We start from the raw sequence: 22,543 nt of genomic DNA on the forward strand, positions 1-22,543 counted from the left end.
CATTGACACTGGACCTTTTTGAGGTCTGTTTTTAGAGTCTGCGCTTTTGTGAAGACTCAGTGCTGTAGCAGGGAGACCAGGAACACTGTAGAGAGACCAGGAACACTGTACAGAGACCAGGGACACTAGGGACACCAGGGACACTGTAGGGAGACCAGGGACACTGTAGGGAGACCAGGGACACTGTAGGGAAACCAGGGACACTGTAGGGAGACCAGAGACAATGAAGGGAGACCAGGGATACCTTAGGGACACCAGGGACACTGTAGGGAGACCAGGGACACTGTAGGGAGACCAGGGACACTGTAGGGAGACCAGGGACACTGTAGGGAGACCAGAGACACTGTAGGGAGACCAAGGACACTGTAGGGACACCAGGGACACTGTAGGGAGACCAGGGACACTGTAGGGAGACCAGGAACACTGTAGGGAGACCAGGGACACTGTAGGGAGGGAGACCAGGGACACTGTAGGGAGGGAGACCAGGGACACTGTAGGGAGGGAGACCAGGGACACTGTAGGGAGGGAGACAGCCTTTCCCACTTCTCCATCACAAATTATTTAGGAGCAGAAAAGCAGGATATGAATTATTGATGGGTGCTTTCTGCAGTGACCTGAATAATGGGAAGCCAAACTCAACACATGTATCCATCGTGTTATGTCCATTGAGTCATGCAAGTGAGGAACCTTCGCATCAGCTGCGTCTATCTGTTATCACTTCTGTTGGGTCCCATTTTTTAACTCCCCTCCCCCTCTCTCCTCTTCCTCAACAGGCATCGCCGTGGACAAGAATGGGCTAATATACTTTGTGGACGGCACCACCATCCGTAAGATCGACCAGAACGGCATAATCTCCACGATCCTGGGGTCCAACGACCTCACCTCCGCGCGCCCTCTCACCTGCGACATCAGCATGGACATTAATCAGGTGACTTGTCATATTTCCAGGTTCCCATTAAAAGCATCTCTGCTCCGTCTGTGCTGGTGTCAGACGACTCCCCCCTCCTGCCTTCCTCCTCTGCTGTCTTTGAGTCATCAAAAAATCCATGAAGAATGAAGCAGCTAATGGAACTGCAAACCGCTTCTTAGAACTTCACCAGTTCTTAGAATGAGGACTTGGAGCTTTCACTGAAAATAATTTACAGTCTCTACATCCCCCCAGCTGCCATCGTCTCTGTGATGTGTATGTCAAATTGAGGATTGTTGCTCGGCCAACATGAACATGAATCCAGGCCTCTTGATGAGGTTTCATAAATGGACCACTCCAACGCTGCTACGTTAAAGCCTTATGAAACCAAGACACTGACTCGGTATAACTCGGGCTTCCTCTTCTCAATCATTTATAGCTTTCTCTAACCTTCCATTAACATACAGACCAATCTCTCACACAGCACAAAATGAATAATGAAGAAAATAAAAACGATGAAAAGCTTTTATCTTATTAAAATGGATGCACGGCCATTTACTCCACAGTGTATTTAGGGAGCGTCTGAGTGGTGTATATGTGAAGTGAATGGGGATTGAGTCAGATTCTCCCTGGGGAAAAGAGCCCTCCTCCTACCAGCTCAGTAGCGTTTTGGACCAGACTGGCCGTGTTCATTAGCCATTATCAGCCTCCCTACAGCATCTACACAACCTCGAACCGAAGAAAGCCGAAGGATTAAGCATGTCGCGTTTTGTTAATTAAGGCATTTCAATGGTGTAAACCGACACAGGCGTGTTTTTGGCCAGACCACATGATCCCCAGGCAGAGAAGCCCATTAATAAGGCAGACTGGCAGGCTCACTGCCTGGCACAGCGCTCCACTGAACGTGGCGAGTCGCCTGAAGGGCAACTCTTATTATTATTCACTTCCTGGAGAAATTACACATTCAGTTTGGTTTGTCTCGGACGGTAGTTATCTGTAGCAGCTGCATTATTTTGTCACTAATGTCATTTCTAATTGAATCCTTATGATAGCGTGTCAGCTTGGACACATCACGTGGAGTGGCAGTGCTGCCAGTGTACGAACAAATTACCTGGATCTTTCCAAAGGCAGAATATCCTCTGAAGGAAACAAAATCTTCAATGATTTAAGTCTGTTATGATTACTGCTGAGGAAGTGAAGCACAGATTAAAGTTAGACAGAAAAGGCTATCGTTGGTGTGTGTTTATGCAACGCTGTCAGTTCAAGGATTGACATCTATTGAATGAGTGGCCGTACGTTATTTAGGACAGAATAGATCATGATTATACCACAGTACGATTCCATATAACATCAGGATGAACCTTGGTGCTGTCTTGATTTTCTCTGATTTATTATGCCTTTTGCTGCATGTCTTGTTGTGATCTTTCCCTCTCTCTCCCTGCCTTTCCTGTCACACTTCACTTAAATACTGTCCAATAAAGCAGGAAAAATGGCAACAACGAAAAAATACTGAACGGTGTTTGAATGTGCAGGTGATCTTGGAGTGGCCCACAGACTTGGCCGTCAGCCCGATGGACAACTCCGTGTTCGTGCTGGACAACAACATCGTGCTCCGCATCACCGAGAACGGCCAGGTGAGCATCGCAGCGGGCCGACCCGTCCACTGTCCGCTGGCCGCCATGGACCGCGGCGTCGCCGGGGGCCAGAGGGCGGCGCTGACCCCGCTGGAGTCTGCCGTGGCCATCGCCGTGTCCTACCACGGCGCGCTCTTCATCGCCGAAACGGACGAGAGGAAGTTCAGCCGCATCCGAAAGGTGTCGGACGACGGAGAGATCACCCACCTGGCCGGGGCGCCGACCGACTGCGACTGCAAGAACGACAACAACTGCGACTGTTACCAGACGGGCGACGGCTACGCCAAAGACGCCCGGCTGAACGGGCCGTCCTCCATGGTGGTCGCCCCCGACGACACCCTCTACGTAGCCGACCTCGGCAACATCCGTATCCGGGCGATCAGCGGGCGGGGCCCGACGCTGGCGCCCAGCGGCGGCGTCTACGAGGTGGCGTCCCCTGACGCCCAGGAGTTGTACGTGTTCGACGTTAACGGGACCCACCAGCACACGGCCAGCCTGCTCACTGGCGACCTCACCTACACCTTCGGCTACAGCGCCGAGGGCGACGTCACCGCCATCACCGACAGCAACGGGAACACCCTGCGGGTACGCCGAGACCCCAACCGCATGCCCGTACGCATCGTCGCCCCCGACAACCAGGTCATCTGGATCACCATGGGAACCAACGGAGGGCTGAAGACTCTGACGACCCAAGGGCAGGAGCTGGTTCTCCTCACTTACCATGGCAACAACGGCCTGCTGGCGACCAAGACGTCGGAAATCGGCTGGACCACCTTCTATGAGTAAGGCTGTGGGTTTGTGTTGGGTCTGAGAAAAAGCATTAGCAATCATTTCTCACCCAGTTATATTCAGCAAATCGGATACTCACTCTTTAGAGTTGTTAGTTCCTAAGCTTAATGTTATTAATTAATTAATTAATAATCATAATCAAAATAATAATTAAGTAATCTTAATTAATATTCATGTATTATTGTACAATAATATAACATATAATAATACAATAACAAATTACTAAATGGGTGTTTGATTTGAATGCTCTGGGAACATAAGTGACAGTTCCTGTGACATGCCGGTGCCGTCTGTCCCTGACTCATCGGTCCTCTCCCCAGCTATGACAGCGAGGGGCGGCTGATGAACGTGACTTTCCCCTCCGGAGTGGTGAGCAACCTCTACACAGACGTCTACAGTGCTCTGACGGTGGACATCGAGAGCTCTCTAACCGACGAGGAGTTGAGCATCACCACCAACGCCTCCTCCATCCGGGCCTTCTACACACTGGCTCAGGGTAGGCCTCTCCCAGCTCTCCCCTCCATCCTGCTCAGGGTAGGCCTCTCCCAGCTCTCCCCTCCATCCTGCTCAGGGTAGGCCTCTCCCAGCTCTCCCCTCCATCCTGCTCAGGGTAGGCCTCTCCCAGCTCTCCCCTCCATCCCGCTCAGGGTAGGCCTCTCCCAGCTCTCCCCTCCATCCCGCTCAGGGTAGGCCTCTCCCAGCTCTCCCCTCCATCCTGCTCAGGGTAGGCCTCTCCCAGCTCTCCCCTCCATCCTGCTCAGGGTAGGCCTCTCCCAGCTCTCCCCTCCATCCCGCTCAGGGTAGGCCTCTCCCAGCTATCCCCTCCATCCCGCTCAGGGTAGGCCTCTCCCAGCTCTCCCCTCCATCCTGCTCAGGGTAGGCCTCTCCCAGCTCTCCCCTCCATCCGACTCTGGGCCCCTAGTCACCTCTCAGCTCAGGCAGCACCTGCGAAGGCGGTTGTTTGTCATCGTCCCTGGGGTCACAGGAGCAATGTTGAGTAAGCTTAAGCAGTGCATCATCGTAGGCGGTTTGACAGGGAAAATGATTATGCCCTCAACGTCTGGGGTGAATGTCAGGGGTAAGTAGCAGACTTGAAATGTTTACGCGGCATCGTGGAGTTGAGGACGACACTTCTTCATCCGTAACCTTTTACTGCTTCTCACGGCAGGCGATTAGTTTGATCAGTTGTTCGAGCATCGTTGCTCCATCACAATAACAACGCCCTGTATCGTGAGTTATGATCCTGAGCCTTCTCCGTGTCTTCAGACCAGTGCAGGAGCAGTTACCAGGTGGGTTACGATAACTCTCTGAGGGTGACCTATGCCAACGGGATGGACACCCACTACCAGACAGAGCCGCACATCCTGTCGGGCGCCGCCAACCCCACCGTGGCACGGAGGAACATGAGCTTGCCAGGGGATAGCGGGCAGAACCTGGTGGAGTGGCGCTTCCGCAAGGAACAGGCCCGGGGGAAAGTCATCGTGTTCGGACGCAAGCTTAGAGTGAGTCTGAGTCATCCAACTACACAGAGTATTAATTTTTAATTTTTAAGTTATTGTGCTCTTTTTAAATCTGATGCATCTGTTTGCTATTAATGTGGACTGTGTGTATGTTTTTGTTAAGTGTGTGAGAGGAGCAATCAAAATAAATGATAAATGATAAATCTTAGCTTCTTCAGCAAACCCCCGTTTTTATGTTACCGCTGCTCCTCTGAATTCGACATATAAATTTACGGTTTACGTTATGAACTTAACATGGGTACTTACTTTCCCTTCACAGCAATTTTCGCCTCCAACAAAATTTAGGGATGTTTGATTTAAAAGCACCTGAGCAATTGCCAGAGTGTCTCTCAGTTTAATGAAGCTCTTGTAGGGGCTGCCAGGGAGCAGCAGTCACACTAAACGCACCTCAAAGAGGTGGCAAGACAAAACAAGCTACCGCCCTGCCTCTGTGACACAAACGTTTGTTCCCCCCCCCCCCCCCCCTTACCCTTAATGTTTGTTTCTGTTTCCGTTCTGACCCCAAACGACGCCCGTCGCGCGAGCAGGTGAACGGCCGGAACATCCTGTCGGTTGATTACGACCGCACTCTGAGGACGGAGAAGATCTACGACGACCACAGGAAGTTCCTGCTGAAGATCCTGTACGACGGGGCTGGTCACCCTGTGCTGTGGCAGCCCAGCAGCAAGCTGCTCCCGGTCAACGTGAGCCGGAGCAGCAGCGGTCAGATCAGCGCCCTCCAGAGAGGCCCCACCACGGAGAGGGTCGAGTACGACGCACAAGGACGCCTGGTGTCGCGCGTGTTTGCGGACGGAAAGACCTGGAGCTACACTTACCTGGAAAAGGTGAGGGGCGGTTGGTGGATTACAGCCGAGTGATTTTGTGAAAGGGGGTCCGTGAATCAACACTCAGCCAAGCACTTCGCGGTGAAAAATGTGGTGCTAAAGTGCGCCCACTGTAACTTTAAAGAGTGCACCCAGCGTTCAGATGTGGATAGGGGTGTGCATTATTCAGAGCAGGCTATTCAGACACACTTTCACTCCTTCAGTCGTTTTTTCAGTCCCACTCTTCACTTCCTCTCTCTCTCTCTTTCCCAGACACAAACACACAGGCAGGCTCAAACATATAGCCCACTCTTTTACTTCTTCATTACTTAAAATACCATGCAAACATCTGCCAGTGTGACAGGACAGAGTGTTTCATAGCTCGTCAAAGTATCTCTCTCTCTCTCTCTCTCTCTCTCTATCCCCCCCTCTCTCTCTCTATCCCCCCCCCTCTCTCTCTAACTCTCTCTCTCTCTTTCCCCCTCTCTCTCTCTCTCCCCCTCTCTCTCTCTCTCTCTCTCTCCCCCCCTCTCTCTCTCTCTCTCCCCCCCTCTCTCTCTCTCTAACTCTCTCTTTCCCCCTATCTCTCTCTCTCCCCCTCTCTCTCTCTCTCTCTCTCTCTCTCTCTCTCCCCCCCCCTCTCTCTCTCTCTCTCTCCCCCTCTCTCTCTGTAACTCTCTCTCTCTTTCCCCCTCTCTCTCTTTCTATCTCTCAGCACTTGGCCCTTGTGCTCATTGCGTGACCGTAAAATGCCATGTCAACATTGTTAACATGGGGCACAGTGAGAGCTCTGGGAGCTAACCTCGGTGACAACGCATGACTGGCCAGGACACTTTCACAGGATGGGTGGCAAACCACTGGAAGCACTTCTGGAGACCAAAATGCTTATTATGAATTAATGGAAAACGTCTCCCAAGAATAGTATACACACTCTTATCAGGTCTGATATATTTGAGATGCAGCCTTCGGCTCTTTTAAATAACCAATAAATGTCTGTTTAGGAGAGAAACACTGATTTAAACATTTAATTCTTTAACAAACATTTAAGTTGTGTATATATGTATATTTGAACCCTGGCGTTTTGAGTTTCAAGTATAAAACAACATTGCTGTACATTTCCTGTATCACCAAACAAGAGAGCGTACAACACCATCTGTTCACATGTAACCATCACCACAATATCGGAAATGAGTATACACACCTATTTCTGAAACGTCAGTGCTCCTTTGATGCCACCTAAATCCAACCCCTACAAATCCCGTTTCTCTCTCCTACCTCCCCCTCCTACCTCCCCTCCAGTCCATGGTTCTGCTGCTGCACAGCCAGCGCCAGTACATCTTCGACTTCGACTCCCTGGACCGCCTGTCAGCGGTCACCATGCCCAGCGTGGCGCGCTACACCATGCAGACCATCCGCTCAGTGGGCTACTACCGCAACGTCTACCACCCGCCCGAGAGCAACGCCTCGGTCGCCGTGGACTACAGCGAGGACGGCCTCCTCCTACGCGTGGCTCACCTCGGCACCGGCCGGCGCGTTCTGTACAAGTACCGCCGTCAGAACAAGCTGTGGGAGGTTTTGTACGACAGCACGCGGGTCAGCTTCACGTACGACGAGACGGCGGGTGTGCTGAAGACGGTGAACCTGCAGAGCGAAGGTTTCATCTGCTCCATCCGCTACCGGCAGGTAGGCCCGCTGGTGGACCGGCAGATCTTCCGGTTCAGCGAGGATGGGATGGTGAACGCCCGCTTCGACTACACCTACGACGGCAGCCTGAGGGTCACCAGCGTTCAGGGCGTCATCAACGAGACCCCACTGCCCATAGACCTATACCAGTTCGACGACATCTCCGGGAAGGTCGAACAGTTCGGGAAGTTCGGCGTCATCTACTACGACATCAACCAGATCATCTCGACGGCGGTCATGACCTACACCAAGCACTTTGACGCCCACGGACGCATCAAGGAGATCCAGTACGAGATCTTCCGCTCGCTCATGTACTGGATCACGTTCCAGTACGACGACGTGGGCCGGGTCACCAAGAGAGAGATCAAGATCGGCCCGTTCGCCAACACCACCAAGTACGGCTACGAGTACGACGTGGACGGGCAGCTGCAGACGGTGTTCCTGAACGACAAGGTCACGTGGCGCTACACCTACGACCTGAACGGGAACCTCCACCTGCTGAACCCTGGGAACAGCGCCCGCCTGCTGCCCCTGCGCTATGACCTGCGGGACCGGATCACCCGTCTGGGAGACGTCCAGTACCGGATGGACGAAGACGGATTCCTCCGCCAGCGGGGGTCTGAGATCTTTGAGTACAACTCCAAGGGCCTCCTGGTACGCGTCTACAGCAAGGGCAACGGCTGGACCATCCAGTACCGCTATGACGGGCTGGGCCGGAGAGTGTCCACCAAAACCAGCCTCGGACAGCACCTGCAGTACTTCTACGCCGACCTGAGCTACCCGAGCCGGATCACGCATGTCTACAATCACTCCTCGTCGGAGATCACATCGCTCTACTACGACCTGCAGGGTCACCAGTTCGCCATGGAGATCAGCAGTGGGGAGGAGTTCTATATCGCCTGCGACAACACAGGCACTCCTCTGGCCGTGTTCACCAGTAACGGGCTCCTGGTCAAACAGGTCCAATACACCGCCTACGGGGAAGTGTACTTTGACTCCAACCCAGACTTCCAGCTGGTTCTGGGGTTCCACGGAGGCCTCTATGATCCTCTGACCAAGCTGTTGCATTTCGGGGAGCGGGACTATGACATCATGCCCGCCAGGTGGACCGTCCCTGACATCACCACCTGGAAACAAGTGGGCAAGGAACCCGGACCTTTCAACCTGTACATGTTCAGAAATAACAACCCCATCAGCAAGGTGCATGAGCTCAGAGAGTATGTTTCAGGTAAGGCCTCGTTAGCTGTGATGAGTAACCAGCACGATGTTCGTGATGCCAGAGAATTTCAAACAGATTGTTTTTTTTGCCTCTGCATGTGTTTACAACTGAAATTTTAACAATGTTTTTCCCTTCCAGATGTAAATAGTTGGCTGGTGACTTTTGGATTCCATCTGCACAACACCATCCCTGGATTTCCTGTACCGAAATTTGATCTGACCCTACCCTCCTACGAACTGACTAAAAGTCAACTTTGGGATGATCTGCCGGTTAGTAATAATCAAGAAACGTACATGACTTATCACTCCTGTGTGATTGTGTTACATGAAGAATGTCAGGTGCGTTATCAAAGACCTTAGGTTATTTTAATAGTTGAAACCAAACTTTTAAACAAGTGATAACACACACACACATACATTTCTAGGAGATAACAAAGCCAAGAATGTTTTTTCACTAAAATAGCTTTCTCTTAGATCGATATTTTGCTATAACCACTTATTTTTAATTGGATTACAATGTATCCCATAGTATAGCACAGCAGTTTTAATTAGAGAACATTGCAGATAAACAAGTAGTGGGCTCTATCTATTTAATAGTTCTGTTTTTATTTTATTTCGTTTCTTACTGTATAGCAATGTGTGGTCATTTTCTGCTGTTAATCATTTTGGACATCTTACAAAGGTGCTGAGACCTTACTGTGATGTCACAGACCCTCAATGCAAGATTCTCAGACAAAGAAAAAAATCTATATTATTCACGAATACACAGCTTGAAAGCACCATCCTCTTTCAAGAGGGAAAACGCAGCTTTCTGCCACACCTAAAAGGAGTCCTGAGGCACCGTGTTTGTTCACATGCCTCTGACCTCTCTCCACAGTCCATCTCTGGGGTCCAGCAGGAAGTCACCCGACAGGCAAAAGCCCTTCTGTCATTCGAGCGACTACCAGAGGTCCATATCAGTCCAGGTCGCCGAGGGGAGAAACCTTGGCTGTGGTTCTCCACGGCCCGGTCGCCCATTGGCAGGGCGGTCATGTTCGCCATTTACAAAGGGAGCGCCCACACCCACACGCTCAACGTGGCCAACGAGGACTGCATCAAGGTGGCCACCATCCTCAACAACGCCTTCTATCTGGAGGAGCTTCACTTCACGGTGGAGGGCCGCGACACGCATTACTTTGTCAAACCGGGTCTGCCGGACGGCGACCTGGCGGCACTGCACCTCACCAGCGGCCACAAGACCCTGGAGAACGGCGTCAACGTCAGTGTGTCTCAGTCCACCGCTGTGGTCGACGGCCGGACCCGCCGCTTCGCGGACGTGGAGGTGCGCCGCGGTCCGCTGGCTCTCCACGTGCGCTACGGCTCCACGGTGGATGAGGAGAAGGGCCGTGTGGTGGAGCTGGCCCGCCAGAGGGCGCTGGCGAGGGCCTGGGCCAGGGAACAGCAGCGCGTGCGGGACGGGGAGGAGGGCATCCGTCCATGGACGGAGGGGGAGAAGAGGCAGCTTCTGAGCAGCGGGAAGGTGCTGGGCTACGACGGGTACTACGTGCTCTCTATCGAGCAGTACCCTGAGCTGGCCGACAGCGCCAACAACATTCACTTCCTTCGTCAAAGTGAAATTGGGAAGAGGTAACGAACTCTCGAGCATGCGCTGCCCGCAGACACCGACGCGGCGACTTCGAAGGAGGATCAGCGGTTGAATGAGAGCGGTTGTGCCGCGGTTGAAGGCGTCCATGTGACTTGTGTCCAGTGAGGTGTGTGTGTGTGTGTTTTGTATATGGAACAGGAAAGCAATGCTGTGCATTGTTTAGCAAAGACTACAGAGTTCCTGTATGACTACTACAGGCTTAATATGGCAGTGACATGACAGTTCACTCTGTAGCACAAAGGGACACAAACGGACTCTTGATAAAGGAGACTGAAGAAATAGGTGGATTTTCCAGGAAAAGTTAAGTATTTAGGTGTTTGTTCTTTTTACGAAAAAAAAATGCAGTCTTTTAAGTTGCACACTTAAAAGAAAATATTTAAGGATGAAATGAAATGTTTACATTATGCATATATCTGCACTTCTCTGGAAATATAATAATGTAGGTCTGTGAGAGGTAACACATATTTGTCTTAATTCAGTAACCTTGATTTTGAGGGTTGGTCTCACTGAGGACATTGAATCTTGATGCTATGAATTTAAGAAACACTCCATAGGCTACATACAAACCGATGGATTTTCCTTTGAATTTCTTAAAAAAAAAACATAACTCACTTGATTTGTATGCCCAATGTATCTCTTTTGTTAATGAGAAATCGTCTGGATCCTTCTAATCAAGGACATTTTAAATGATCTCATCACCCTGAGACAGAAGTTCAGATACAACACAGTATTTTTCATGCAGAGCACAGGGACACCATGTTTTGTAAGTTATGCAAGTGCGAGTGTGTGTTATTTTGCTTTTGTACGTTTTTTTTTTTATATATATATATATATAAAAGAATACTGAAGAACCATCCATTATTAGTCAGAAAAGCAGTAATTTTGGTTGTGTTTTTACGTTACAAATAAAACATACAAGAGTGATTAGTTTACCTTTCATTTGTGATCACCTGATTCTGCATAGTAGATATATACAGTGGGAAGTAAAACTAGAGTTTTTGCCTGAAATGTGTTTATACCCTCATAAGATGAGGAAGAACGTACGAGATACAATCTCCAAGAACCCAACACATACAAACTAAGTACCGTGGACAGTTCTGTAAGATTTCAATGTCAGACAACATTCAGAAGAACCTTTAAACTCTAAATATGCTTATCACACTCGCTTGGCTTCCTGTCTGATGAATGATTGATTAACACAAATATTTCATGACCCCCATATCACACAAACGTGTTTGATGTCCTTATATAGAACCCATATGTATATTGTTAGTGGTTATTACCATTGCTTGTGTTTTGTATCATGAATGCACTTCTAGATTAAAATCATAATTTTTTTCATTGTTTTTTATTAGAGGATCCCAGAGTGTGGACTTGTGATTTGTTTTTCAGAAAAACCCTGTTATAAGTGAAAGGGGGGAGTGTGTGTTGTTTTATAATAAGTCTCTCCTACAGGTTCAGGAAGTAGGAAAATAACATGTTTACTTTTACTAATGTGTCTTTCAAAAATGCTCTGCATGACCAAATCCCCCAAAATTTACTTAAAATGATTAAGATGACGTCATCAAATCTATGAAGCTACTGAAGAAAAATCCTTGAATTCTTTGAAGTCAGCGGCTTGAAGCTGTTTTGAGTTAAAATGTGTAAATTGTGACTGAACCGATTTGCAAACCTGTATTTCAGACAGGACTAGTTCCTAAAAGAGGGCCTATCCTCATAATCCCAGGGTTTCGCGGTATAAGCTTCTCTGTGGAAAATTTCCAACTGAACTTTTAATTACATTTGAGGTTGTAATAATTGCTTCCACTCCCTAATGTCATTACCCGTTGATCAAAGACCAACAGTTTATATCAGATGACAGAATACAAACTGTCTAACTGTCGTTGTGCTTGAGCCTAATCCAACATTGTCACCTCCAAAGTATTCCCTGACTGAAACAGTCAGTAGGAGCTCTGCTTGTTAGTGGAAACCCCCTAGATTTTAGTCACATAAGTACTTGATCCACAAAATGTATCATATTAGAGCATCTACATTTATTTGTATTTGTATTTTTTCCCAGATAGTTTGCTAAACAGCGCTCTGATGCTCCCTAGTGGTGGTATTACTTACATTTACATTTAGTCATTTAGCAGACGCTCTTATCCAGAGCGACTTACAGTAAGTACAGGGACATTCCCCCGAGGCAAGTAGGGTGAAGTGCCTTGCCCAAGGACACAACGTCAGTTGGCTTGACCGGGAATCGAACTGGCAACCTTCGGATTACTAGCCCGATTCCCTCACCGCTCAGCCACCTGACTCCCTTGAAACTTTACTTTGAAAACCTTCAGAGAAGAGAGGAATTCAGCGGTCTCTCTTCTCTGCATCACAGACTAGTGAGAAGAGACAGGTATGATCTGTGCACAGTATATTAGGAATCATTATGTATCATAATGTGTTAATTCCCTAACCCAGTGGTTCCCAACCCTGGTCCTCAGGGCAATCAGGTGTGTTGGAGCAGAGAAACATCTAAAACATGCAGGACAGGTGTTCCCTGAGGACCAGGGTTGGGAGCCACTGCCCTAAACAATGAAACATATCGATTTCTTTTTTGATTTAACAGCAGCCCAAAACCTAAGTAATCCAGTCTTACAGTGCCATACTATCACCACAGAAGATATAGAATCAAACAGACACAACATCAAACCGTTACAGCTATGGACATGTTTGTGAACATCAGAGAGAATAGCTGAACTGTCCTAGAACTGACATCACCAAAATTATCATCTATGTAGTTCATCCTAACGACTGCAGTTTCACACTGTGACCACAGCTGACACCTTCAAAGCACCAGCAGATTTGATCACAACACTGAGACTTGGCCTACTTCAAAAGGCGGTGGAAAAGCAATGGCACGACTTTGCAAAAACATCAAAGACTGGCAGCATCATGCAATAAGCAGAGAGACGCCCGTGTTCTGAAATTCTATTGATCTGACTCGCGTTCATTACAGACACAAACACGAAGGTAGGCACACTAGGAATCAGATGTCATTCACGACGCACCGTTGGAGATCGTTCCGCACAATAGAACCTGCCACCTATTGATTTGAATAAAGACCACAGGATTTGACAAGGTGTATAGTGCATGCATGGTTCACTGCCATCAAGGTTTTTTAGAAAGCAGTTTCGTTTTTTATTTAAACTCTGCAGGAGCCCAACTCAACTCCCGGACTTCCATTAAGCTGCTGTTGTACGTGGACTGTTGTTCCTTTTGAATGCAGAAAAAATCTGAAAGACTGCCCATCGCTTTAGATACGCACTGATCAAAATCAGTTGTGTGGAACTGTCAGAAAGCTTACACAACGTTAGACCAGGACCTGTTGGTAGAATAATCAGATCAGGGATGATTTTCGTCTGAGACAAATGCATGCGGCTGAAAGCTTTTATCAGAGCAGAGTAATCACTGGTCCTTTCCCACCATTCTGACATACTGACCACCCTTGTGATTGTCTGAACACAAGGTCCTGAAAGCCATCTATTCCGATGACAAGGTTTCTGACTGATGACAGATAAACACAAGGGGGGGGGGGGAAGCTGCGAGCTTTGTCAGATATCGAACTTTCCAGAAGCGGGATCGTTTTAAGGACAATTGTGTAATATTCCATGTGATTTGAAAACACAACACACGTGTCTAAATAGTGTATTCACCTGTCGTTCGAGACCTTCAAATTCTGTGTCCCCACACATAGCATGTGTTTATCTGTCAAGTGGCATCCATGTTAAAGAAGCACATTGATCTGGAAACAAGCCTGCATGGCCAGAGAAACTTCACAGAAGGTTTTTGTAGAGTACGTATTCTGAGCACAACCTGGTAGCAAAACAGCATGAGCTGCATGACGTGTGTTGACACGGTGTTGCCACACTGCTGGCAAGCTGTCTTTGAAGCGCACGTCCTTGAGACACACTGCTGAAGTCCTTTTTTCTTTTAAATGGGGACAGATTTATGCCTTGACAATCATATGTGCAAACATGGTGACCTATCTCTATTGTAAACAATTATGCCACAGCAAAAATGACACTGCATGACCAAACCCTGGATAATCTGACAACCTGGTTGACAATCAATTTACTAAGTCAGGTTTCTGTCTGAAAATTTACCCCACATTGCTAATGACTGTGTCTGCTTGTGAGCTGGAGCAAAAAAGGAACAAGAACAAAGTATTTTGGGCTTCCTCTGTTAAGGCTGCCTCTGCAACATCAAATGTAGCTTGCACAAAGTCCAGATCCAGAAATAGTTGCTTGTTACCATCCCTCTGATCTTCTGACGACAGTCTAGACTTTGGGACGCGTCACCAAGGGTGCTACAAAGAGACTGTGTGAAAACAAGAGAGCTAATGATTTCAGGGAGAGTTTAGAGTGCGATGTGTGTCCTACGGATGGAACTGGGTTAAATGCTTTTCAAACTAAATGATGTTTGACTGGCGGAATGAACCGTGCAAGAGGAATCTGAGGGTGTTTTATAAACTGTTGTTGACTTTGGTTGCATCCCTTCTTAACCTACAGTTGGGAGCGTTTTTCTTGGTCTTGACCGTTTTGAGACCCAAATGTGATTCTTTAGACCTTGTCCCCCTCTAGGGGAGACTTGGTACATGGGGCAGATCTGCCATTTTTTACCAAAGGCCGATGACAAGAAACATGGTCATACATTTTCTTAATTGTACTTTATGACACATGGTGTCAAACTTCATATGAAAGTTATGATTTGAAAATGTGGCGTTCAATCAATGGAGTGGGTCGATGGTGCAACATTGTCAAGGTTTTGACAATTCTCAGAAAACAAAACATAATAAACAAGGAGGCACTGTGTTAACCTCCTAAGTCAAGAGACTCAAAGAATACATATTAACCAAACGGCAAACATTCGCAAATCATTCGTACACAGCCAATGTCCACAATAGTCCTCAAATGAGTATGTTTTAGTCATGATTAAGTCAATAAAAGACACGACATGGCTAAGGGACATTATATAAGTATATTTGACAACTCTTGACTTTGATCCTGATGTTATCTTTGCATCAAAAACGAGAATTATATAATCCTGTTGTTGACAAATAGATGATTATCAGTTAATAAGATTGTTGCATGTGAAACAATTATTGTTCAATTATGGTTGATTAAATAGGATTAAAATAATGTATTAATAATATTTAAAATAATACCTTCAACCTCAGAGGGAAGTCTTTTGACCAAACAGGAAAACAATAAACATGGAGAGGACATAAGAAAATAAATAAGATTAATTATTTGTACAGTCATTTTGTATGTTTATTGTCATGGTATCAACATGTTAGGGACTGCTCTACAGTGTCTGATCTTCCAGTCAGATAAACTAATGATTTCAGATACAGTATAAAAATGCTGCGTGACCTGGAAGCCATTGGATGCATGTGGAGAGTTTCTTTCTGTTGTGTCTCTTTCTCAAATAAAACAAAGTACATCTGGATGTCCTGAAAGCAAATAAAGACGTGGTTGGTGCATATCGAGGCGGGCCGGATGTGGAACACTCCGACGCCTGATTGGATGAGGTGAGCCTTTAAATGACTTGTCTCTGAGAGGACCTTAGTAAACCGAAGGCTAAGGAACACTTTTATCTCTGTGGATCATGAGTGGATGCCCATATCTGGAGAAGAGGCACCTGTATGTAATATAATCATGACTTTATCAAATCATTGTATTTATTTAAGAAGTAACTCATTTTCACTGTTGATAATTACAAAATTCTGACAAAATATCAATGGTGCTTTCCGACACCTTGCAATAACTTTAGTGACTTGCTTCAAATCATCGTCTTTACTGGTTATTATAGTAGAAGGAGGCAATGCTGAAAACACACCAAGGTGACCTATGAATCCTATCTGTTCTCACAACAGGTTGTTTAAAAGCAAGCCTCCCAATAAGGATGAAGAAGATGATTCTTCTCAGGCTGGTATCAACAACGCCAGCAAAGGAGGGATCATCTACGGGGATTACCTACAGGTACACCCTTCCTGTCCAACATCCGTTGACCTGAACTAACTTTTACTAAACTCTACAGGATTCAACAGGATTGAATAGCGAGTTTGCAGAGTTGTAGTAAGTTTGATGTTTGTATGTTTACAGTTGGACAAGGTGGTGACCGCCCAGGTTCTTCAGAGTGAACTGAAAGGCAACAAGATCCACGATGAACATCTTTTCATCGTCACTCATCAAGGTGAAGCAATGTTACTGTTGTGAGAACAATTTTGCTTACTTTGCTATAACGAAACTATTTTCAAGTCTATCCATTCTTTTTTGTGAAAATATTAACATCAAGTATGTTTTCCTATTTTAGCATATGAACTCTGGTTCAAACAGATTCTTTGGGAGCTTGATTCAGTACGAGAAATTTTCATCAGTGGACATGTGAGTTGTGTATACTAAGGCATTTCTGAGAAATATGTCAATAGAGGCACAGGAATTTCAGTTGCTTAACAATAATGTGTGTATAAATACTGGATGTCTGAAGATGTTTAGCAGAATTTAATGAGTTAAGAAACTGATCCTCCCTCAAAAACAGTTGATTAAATCTCAACTGAAACCAGAATGTTAGTCTAGCCCTAAAGTAAACCTTTGACATTTTCAAAAGTCGTTTTTTTTTTTAACAACAAAGGTCTTATTTTTGGAACAAATTGTTTCCTAACTGTTTGATGGTTGTCCTAATGTTCCAGGTCCGTGATGAACGTAACATGCTGAAGGTCAACACTCGTATACACAGGATCGTAATGATCTTCAGACTGTTGGTCGACCAGTTCTCAGTCTTAGAGACAATGACAGCCTTGGATTTTTTTGACTTTAGGTGAGAAAACAGATAACCTTTGGTAATCTTTACCTAAATAATCATGCCATAAACCTTTTTGACAGTTTTACAATTTTGCACTTAAAGCTCAATTTTAATGTCTGTGTGTGTGCGTATGTCTGTGTGTGTGCTTATGTGTGTGTAGGGAGTACCTGACCCCAGCTTCCGGATTTCAGAGTCTACAATTCCGTCTGTTGGAAAACAAGATTGGGGTCCCAGACAACCTGAGGGTTCCTTACAACAGGCGCCATTACAGGGACAACTTCAAAGGCCGTGAAAGCGAGATGTTGCTGTGCTCTGAGAAGGAACCTACGCTACTCAAACTAGTGGAGGTAGATATTCTGTCATACTTCATAGCTTTTGTTAAAAATATTTGTTTTTTGCCTTTTATGGCTTTATTGGACAGTCAGTGTTAGAGCCAGACAGGAAATGTAGAAGACCAATGATCAAAAGTAAATGTTTCCAACTATGTTGGTTAGCAAACCATTTAACAACAACTTTAGTTTCAGTGTTTTCAAAATGGGATTAATACTTTTCATTGTTGTTCAGCAATGGCTCGAGAGGACCCCAGGTCTAGAAGAGGATGGCTTTAACTTTTGGGAGAAGTTGGAAATCAACATTTTCGATGGACTGCGACTGGAAAAAGAGAAAATTGAGGTATATCCTGACTTATACTGGTATCGAAAGTTATTGACAAGAAGAATGCACCTTTTCTCCTCACATTACCCGTGGCTCGCACCGAGACTAAGATATTTTTAATTCGACAGAAAGTACAAGATTTAGAGGACAAGGAGGAGATGATGGAGGAACTGACCAAGAAGAAGGAACTTTTCACTTCTCTGTTTGATGAGAAGATACATGAGCACTTGATGAGCAAAGGTGAGGTTTTAAACCTGTTGCATTATGGGTAGTTACAGTTCCATTGTTATACAACACTGTACATCAATGGAAAGTCCCAAAGTTTCTGAAGCAAAAAGGTTTTTCTCCTATCTATCCGGTGTCAACCAATTTTCCTAACCAATGATGCATTCATTAAACACCATAATCTAAGTGGCAGGTTTACATGCTGTGAGTAAATACAAGAGGTTTTCTGTGTTTTCCTAGGTGACAGGCGCCTGTCTTACAAGGCTCTCCAAGGAGCTCTGATGATCTACTTCTACAGGTGACCGTTTTTTTAATACGTTTTACTGTTTTTAGGGTTACATTTTGCCACAGTTTTAGTTGGCAAAACTATTCTGGAACTGTTAATTTGTTAATCCATTACCATTCTAGAACATCCTTTTACCACTACAGACAGAATGTTCTAGAATGTTCTTTACATTCTGGAACATCCTTTCACCAGTACAGTTCTAGAATGTTCTTTAACCAATAACATTCTGTAACATTCCTTTGACTCAGAGAGGAACCCAGGTTCCAAGTGCCTTTCCAGCTCCTCACCTCCCTGATGGACATTGACATGCTCATGACAAAATGGAGATGTAAGAGAATATCCTGAATTTCCACATTATACGGTCATTTTGCAGACAGTATTATCTAAAGCAACTCATAAGTGCCTCCTGAAAGTAAAGAGCAAAAGCATTAAAACCAACTTGTTGAAAGTACTAAACCTCCCTCAAACAAATACATAATCAACAAACCTGACTAGAAAACGCACTTTGACATTCGATTGCTCAAGAAAAGTATTTCCCAGGTCACTCATTGATCCAAAGGGGTGTGAACTGTACGCCCTCCTGTGTCCTAGATAACCACGTTTGCCTCCTGTGTCCTAGATAACCACGTTTGCCTCCTGTGTCCTAGATAACCACGTATGCATGGTGCACCGGATGATTGGCAGCAAGGCAGGGACAGGAGGATCATCTGGTTACCACTACCTGCGCTCCACAGTCAGGTGTGTCCTTCACGCTTTACTGGAACGATTCATCATTCTGACAGCGCCGCAGCGCAGCACAGCAGCACAGCAGCACACACTCACTGCCAGGGAAACCACGCTAAGACCTGTTCGTTTTCACAACAGTCGACAACGCCACAGTTTCTATTGAATTGATTGTGACCCGAGTGACGTTAACTCTCTCTGTTTCCCAATGCAGCGATCGCTACAAAGTGTTTGTGGACCTGTTCAACCTGGCCACGTTCCTGGTGCCGCGTCACTGGGTGCCCAGGCTGAACCCAAACGTCCACACCTTCCTGTACACGGCCGAGTACTGCGACAGCTCCTACTGCAGCAGTGAAGACTCAGACTAGGGGGCATCTCAGTGGTCCGATGTGGCTTCTTCTCCGTCCTCGATCTGAGAACGCAGCACAAGGGGAAAGCAGTGAGGGAGGGGGGGGAGGGGTATGTAGGTGTATGGGGGAGAGGTCTGTCTGTGTGGGGTGTGTGTGTGTGTGTGGGTGGGTAAGTGTGTGTGTGTGTGGGTAAGTGTGTGTGTGTGAGGGTAGGTGTGTGTGTGTGTGTGTGTGTGGGTGTGTGTGTGTGTGGGGGGGGGGGTAGGTGTGTGTGTGTGAGGGTAGGTGTGTGTGTGTGTTTGTGGGTGTGTGCGTGGGTAGGTGTCTGTGTGTGAGGGTAGATGTGTGTGTGTGGGTAGGTGTGTGTGTGTGTGTGTGGGTAGGTGTGTGTGTTTGTGGGTAGGTGTGTGTGTGTGAGGGTAGGTGTTTGTGGGTAGGTGTGTGTAGGTGTATGTGTGTGTGTGTGTGTGTGTGTGTGTTTGTGGTGGGTTGGAGGGCCCAACATACAGCATCCATCACTGTTTTCCACCTGTCAGGTTTTCGGTGGAAAAAAACAACAAAAAAATAGGTTTTATGGAGAAGAAGACATTTTAGACTAGTGGGATGTTTCCTAAAGCTTGAGTCCCACTGGTGCTGTTGTCTCTCTGTTACTGTTCAAGTTCAGTACTGGCGTGTGTGACTAACAAAGTGAAAGGAACTAAATATGTACATAGTGTATGTAAAAAAGTGTTATTTAGTATATATACCGTTTATATATAGTATATAGTGTTAATACGATTTTCTACTATATTTATGCAGAAAATATATAATAGCTGTAAATACATAATAATTGTGATGATCACTACTGTTCCATTACTTATTGTACTGTAGAAGGTGAAATGCTTTTTGTATTACGGACTAACTGTTCTATGAAACGGAGATCCTCAAAGATGTTCTGGCATGTTATAATGTGTAAATGCTTTAATAAAGTATATGAATGCAAACATAACCTTGATAGCTGACAGTCACATGGTGATTGCTTTATGATGGAGGAAACCTTCACCCACTTCCTGCACTGAAATGTGTTTGTATACTGGAGATGTATACACTGTAAGACCCCTAGTTGTAAAATGACAACGTCACTTTTAGCTCTCTAATTCATAATTTCTTTTTTTTTAGAAAGACCACATTTATCCAATGGCATTGCAAGAAAAGACAAGAGAACCCATTGGCTATGTAAATGTTGTCTTTCAAAAAAACAAAGACATTTACAAATGTGTTTTTTTGATAGCTAAAAGTGATGTTGTAATTGTAAACTGGGTCTTACAGGGTTCATGTTCACATTGAAGCACGTTCTGACAAAGCACAAACATTGCAAACACACAGAATGTAAACATGACCTTCTTAGCCTACGGTTTCCATGACACTGCTTGGTGAGCACTTCAGGTGAAAGTCTGCATCTACCTCCATGTGACCTTCAGGGTGCACATGTCAAATCACTTCATGTCATTTAATAATCAGAAAGGGATTTATTTATTCGCCATGAAAGTTTGCACAGACAAGGAATTTGCTTTGGCAGGAAGGTGCATACAATAAACATATACCTAAAATTTAAATATGTGGACTAACTATACTAAGGGTACATAAACTAGCAGTACTAAGTGGGATTAGAATAGAATTAAATATACAATAAAATATAAGTTGCCGTTACAATATAAAAATACAAAAATACAAATATTACAGAAAATACAAAAATACAAATATTACAGAAAATACAAAAATACAATACAAAAAATACAAATGTACAAGATACCATGTTGTAATGCAGTGCAATCACATAATCTTCATAGTGCTATGATGAGGCGTGTATGTGAATACGAAAATGACATGTTCGTATTCATATATGTCACTTGGTACTCGGAGAACATCTTGGTGTGGCTAGCTCTCTGCTATCATACGCTGCCACTGTCCCAGGAGACACACTGTTGCTTGTCAACATGGCCTCCTTGAACCCTGCAAGGTTCGATCCCTCCTCTGACTTACAAACTGACCACGTTTGATAAACATTGCTTCAACCACCTACGTGACCGAAAAGGGCGCGTTGCCATGGCGCGGGTGAGCATAGTGTACTGAGAGTTACACCGCTGTTACCCCACTAACGCTATCCAGCCAACCGTTAGCGGTCATGACTCCACCAGCACATTTAGTCATTTAGCAGACATTTACATTTAGTCATTTAGCAGACGCTCTTATCCAGAGCGACTTACAGTAAGTACAGGGACATTCCCCCCGAAGCAAGTAGGGTGAAGTGCCTTGCCCAAGGACACAACGTCATTTGGCACAGCTGGGAATTGAACTGGCAACCTTCAGATTACTAGCCCGACTCCCTCACCACTCAGCCACTGCCTCCTCCTTGTTCACTAAGCACATTAGTAGCTTTAGCGTATACCGTTAGCGTGGGCTCTACATACACTGCAAAAACTCTACACCTGACAGGCATAAGCAAGCTAACTAATATTTTTTTACTTACCTTTGACAGGTAAGTTTACCTGAACCAGACCTGACTGTACCTGTCATGAGAGCAGAGCAGATCAGGTCAAAGGTGAGGTGTGAAGTGTTATCTCTGGGTACATTTTAGATGAATAACGTTTAGAGTCACAGTCCATCTAATTGTACGGTTAGTAGGGAATGGTGTTAGCATGTCATGCGTATCCTAGATTAATAAGGATGTCCACTGTCCAGAAAGATCAAATAAAGATAAAAAATAGGCAAAGTGGAAAAACAAGACTGTGTTGTTTTGTGCAATTTGAGAACAAGTGTCGTTGACCTCTGTGTTATTGCACCATTTGTGTCTGTTGACTCATGTTGACAGAAAAAGCGTGCCCCTTTTAACCTTGGTACATCGTGAAAAAATACACGTGACACACAAGAATGTAAATTTTTAGCTCAGGTTTTTACATAAAGATGCTGTCTGTGAAATATGACATGTTACAAAGTCCTTTAAAGTCACACCATCATGTGACTGGTGGAAGAAGAAAAAATGACCTCACACAAATGAGAATTACAGACCAAACTATAATTACTAGTAGGCCTATTACTACAAGTAAGTCTATTAATCAGAAGGTTGTTGGTTTGATTCCCGGCCGTGTCAAATGACATTGTGTCCTTGGGCAAGGCACTTCACCCTACTTGCCTCGGGGGGAATGTCCCTGTACTTACTGTAAGTCGCTCTGGATAAGAGCGTCTGCTAAATTACTAAATGTAAAATGTAAATGTAAAGTATAATACAT

General features: G+C 45.7%; 2 protein-coding genes across 5 annotated transcripts in view; both read left to right on the forward strand.

Annotated features, from left to right (window-relative positions):
- Positions 1–10,184, forward strand: part of si:dkey-237h12.3 (teneurin-3) — an 85,417-nt gene extending 75,233 nt beyond the window's left edge. For all 4 annotated transcript variants that reach the window (XM_067248399.1, XM_067248398.1, XM_067248401.1 and 1 more), the window contains 8 exons: positions 774–928; positions 2,440–3,323; positions 3,651–3,826; positions 4,597–4,832; positions 5,378–5,674; positions 6,953–8,564; positions 8,694–8,824; positions 9,432–10,184. In XM_067248399.1, the coding sequence (XP_067104500.1) occupies positions 774–928; positions 2,440–3,323; positions 3,651–3,826; positions 4,597–4,832; positions 5,378–5,674; positions 6,953–8,564; positions 8,694–8,824; positions 9,432–10,184 (4,244 nt within the window). The remainder of the gene's footprint in view (positions 1–773; positions 929–2,439; positions 3,324–3,650; positions 3,827–4,596; positions 4,833–5,377; positions 5,675–6,952; positions 8,565–8,693; positions 8,825–9,431) is intronic.
- A 5,617-nt stretch (positions 10,185–15,801) lies between these two features.
- On the forward strand, positions 15,802–19,351 carry tdo2a (tryptophan 2,3-dioxygenase a). The gene is made up of 11 exons (XM_067247983.1): positions 15,802–16,213; positions 16,337–16,427; positions 16,548–16,618; positions 16,924–17,051; positions 17,197–17,383; positions 17,601–17,708; positions 17,819–17,930; positions 18,156–18,213; positions 18,450–18,529; positions 18,849–18,939; positions 19,139–19,351. Exons 1-11 carry the CDS (start codon positions 16,082–16,084, stop codon positions 19,290–19,292), a joined length of 1,212 nt encoding a protein of 403 aa, XP_067104084.1. The 5' UTR covers positions 15,802–16,081; the 3' UTR covers positions 19,293–19,351.
- The last annotated feature ends 3,192 nt before the right edge of the window (positions 19,352–22,543 follow it).

The sequence above is a fragment of the Osmerus mordax genome, chromosome 12 (assembly GCF_038355195.1).
Source record: "Osmerus mordax isolate fOsmMor3 chromosome 12, fOsmMor3.pri, whole genome shotgun sequence".
Taxonomy (NCBI): Eukaryota; Metazoa; Chordata; class Actinopteri; order Osmeriformes; family Osmeridae; genus Osmerus; species Osmerus mordax.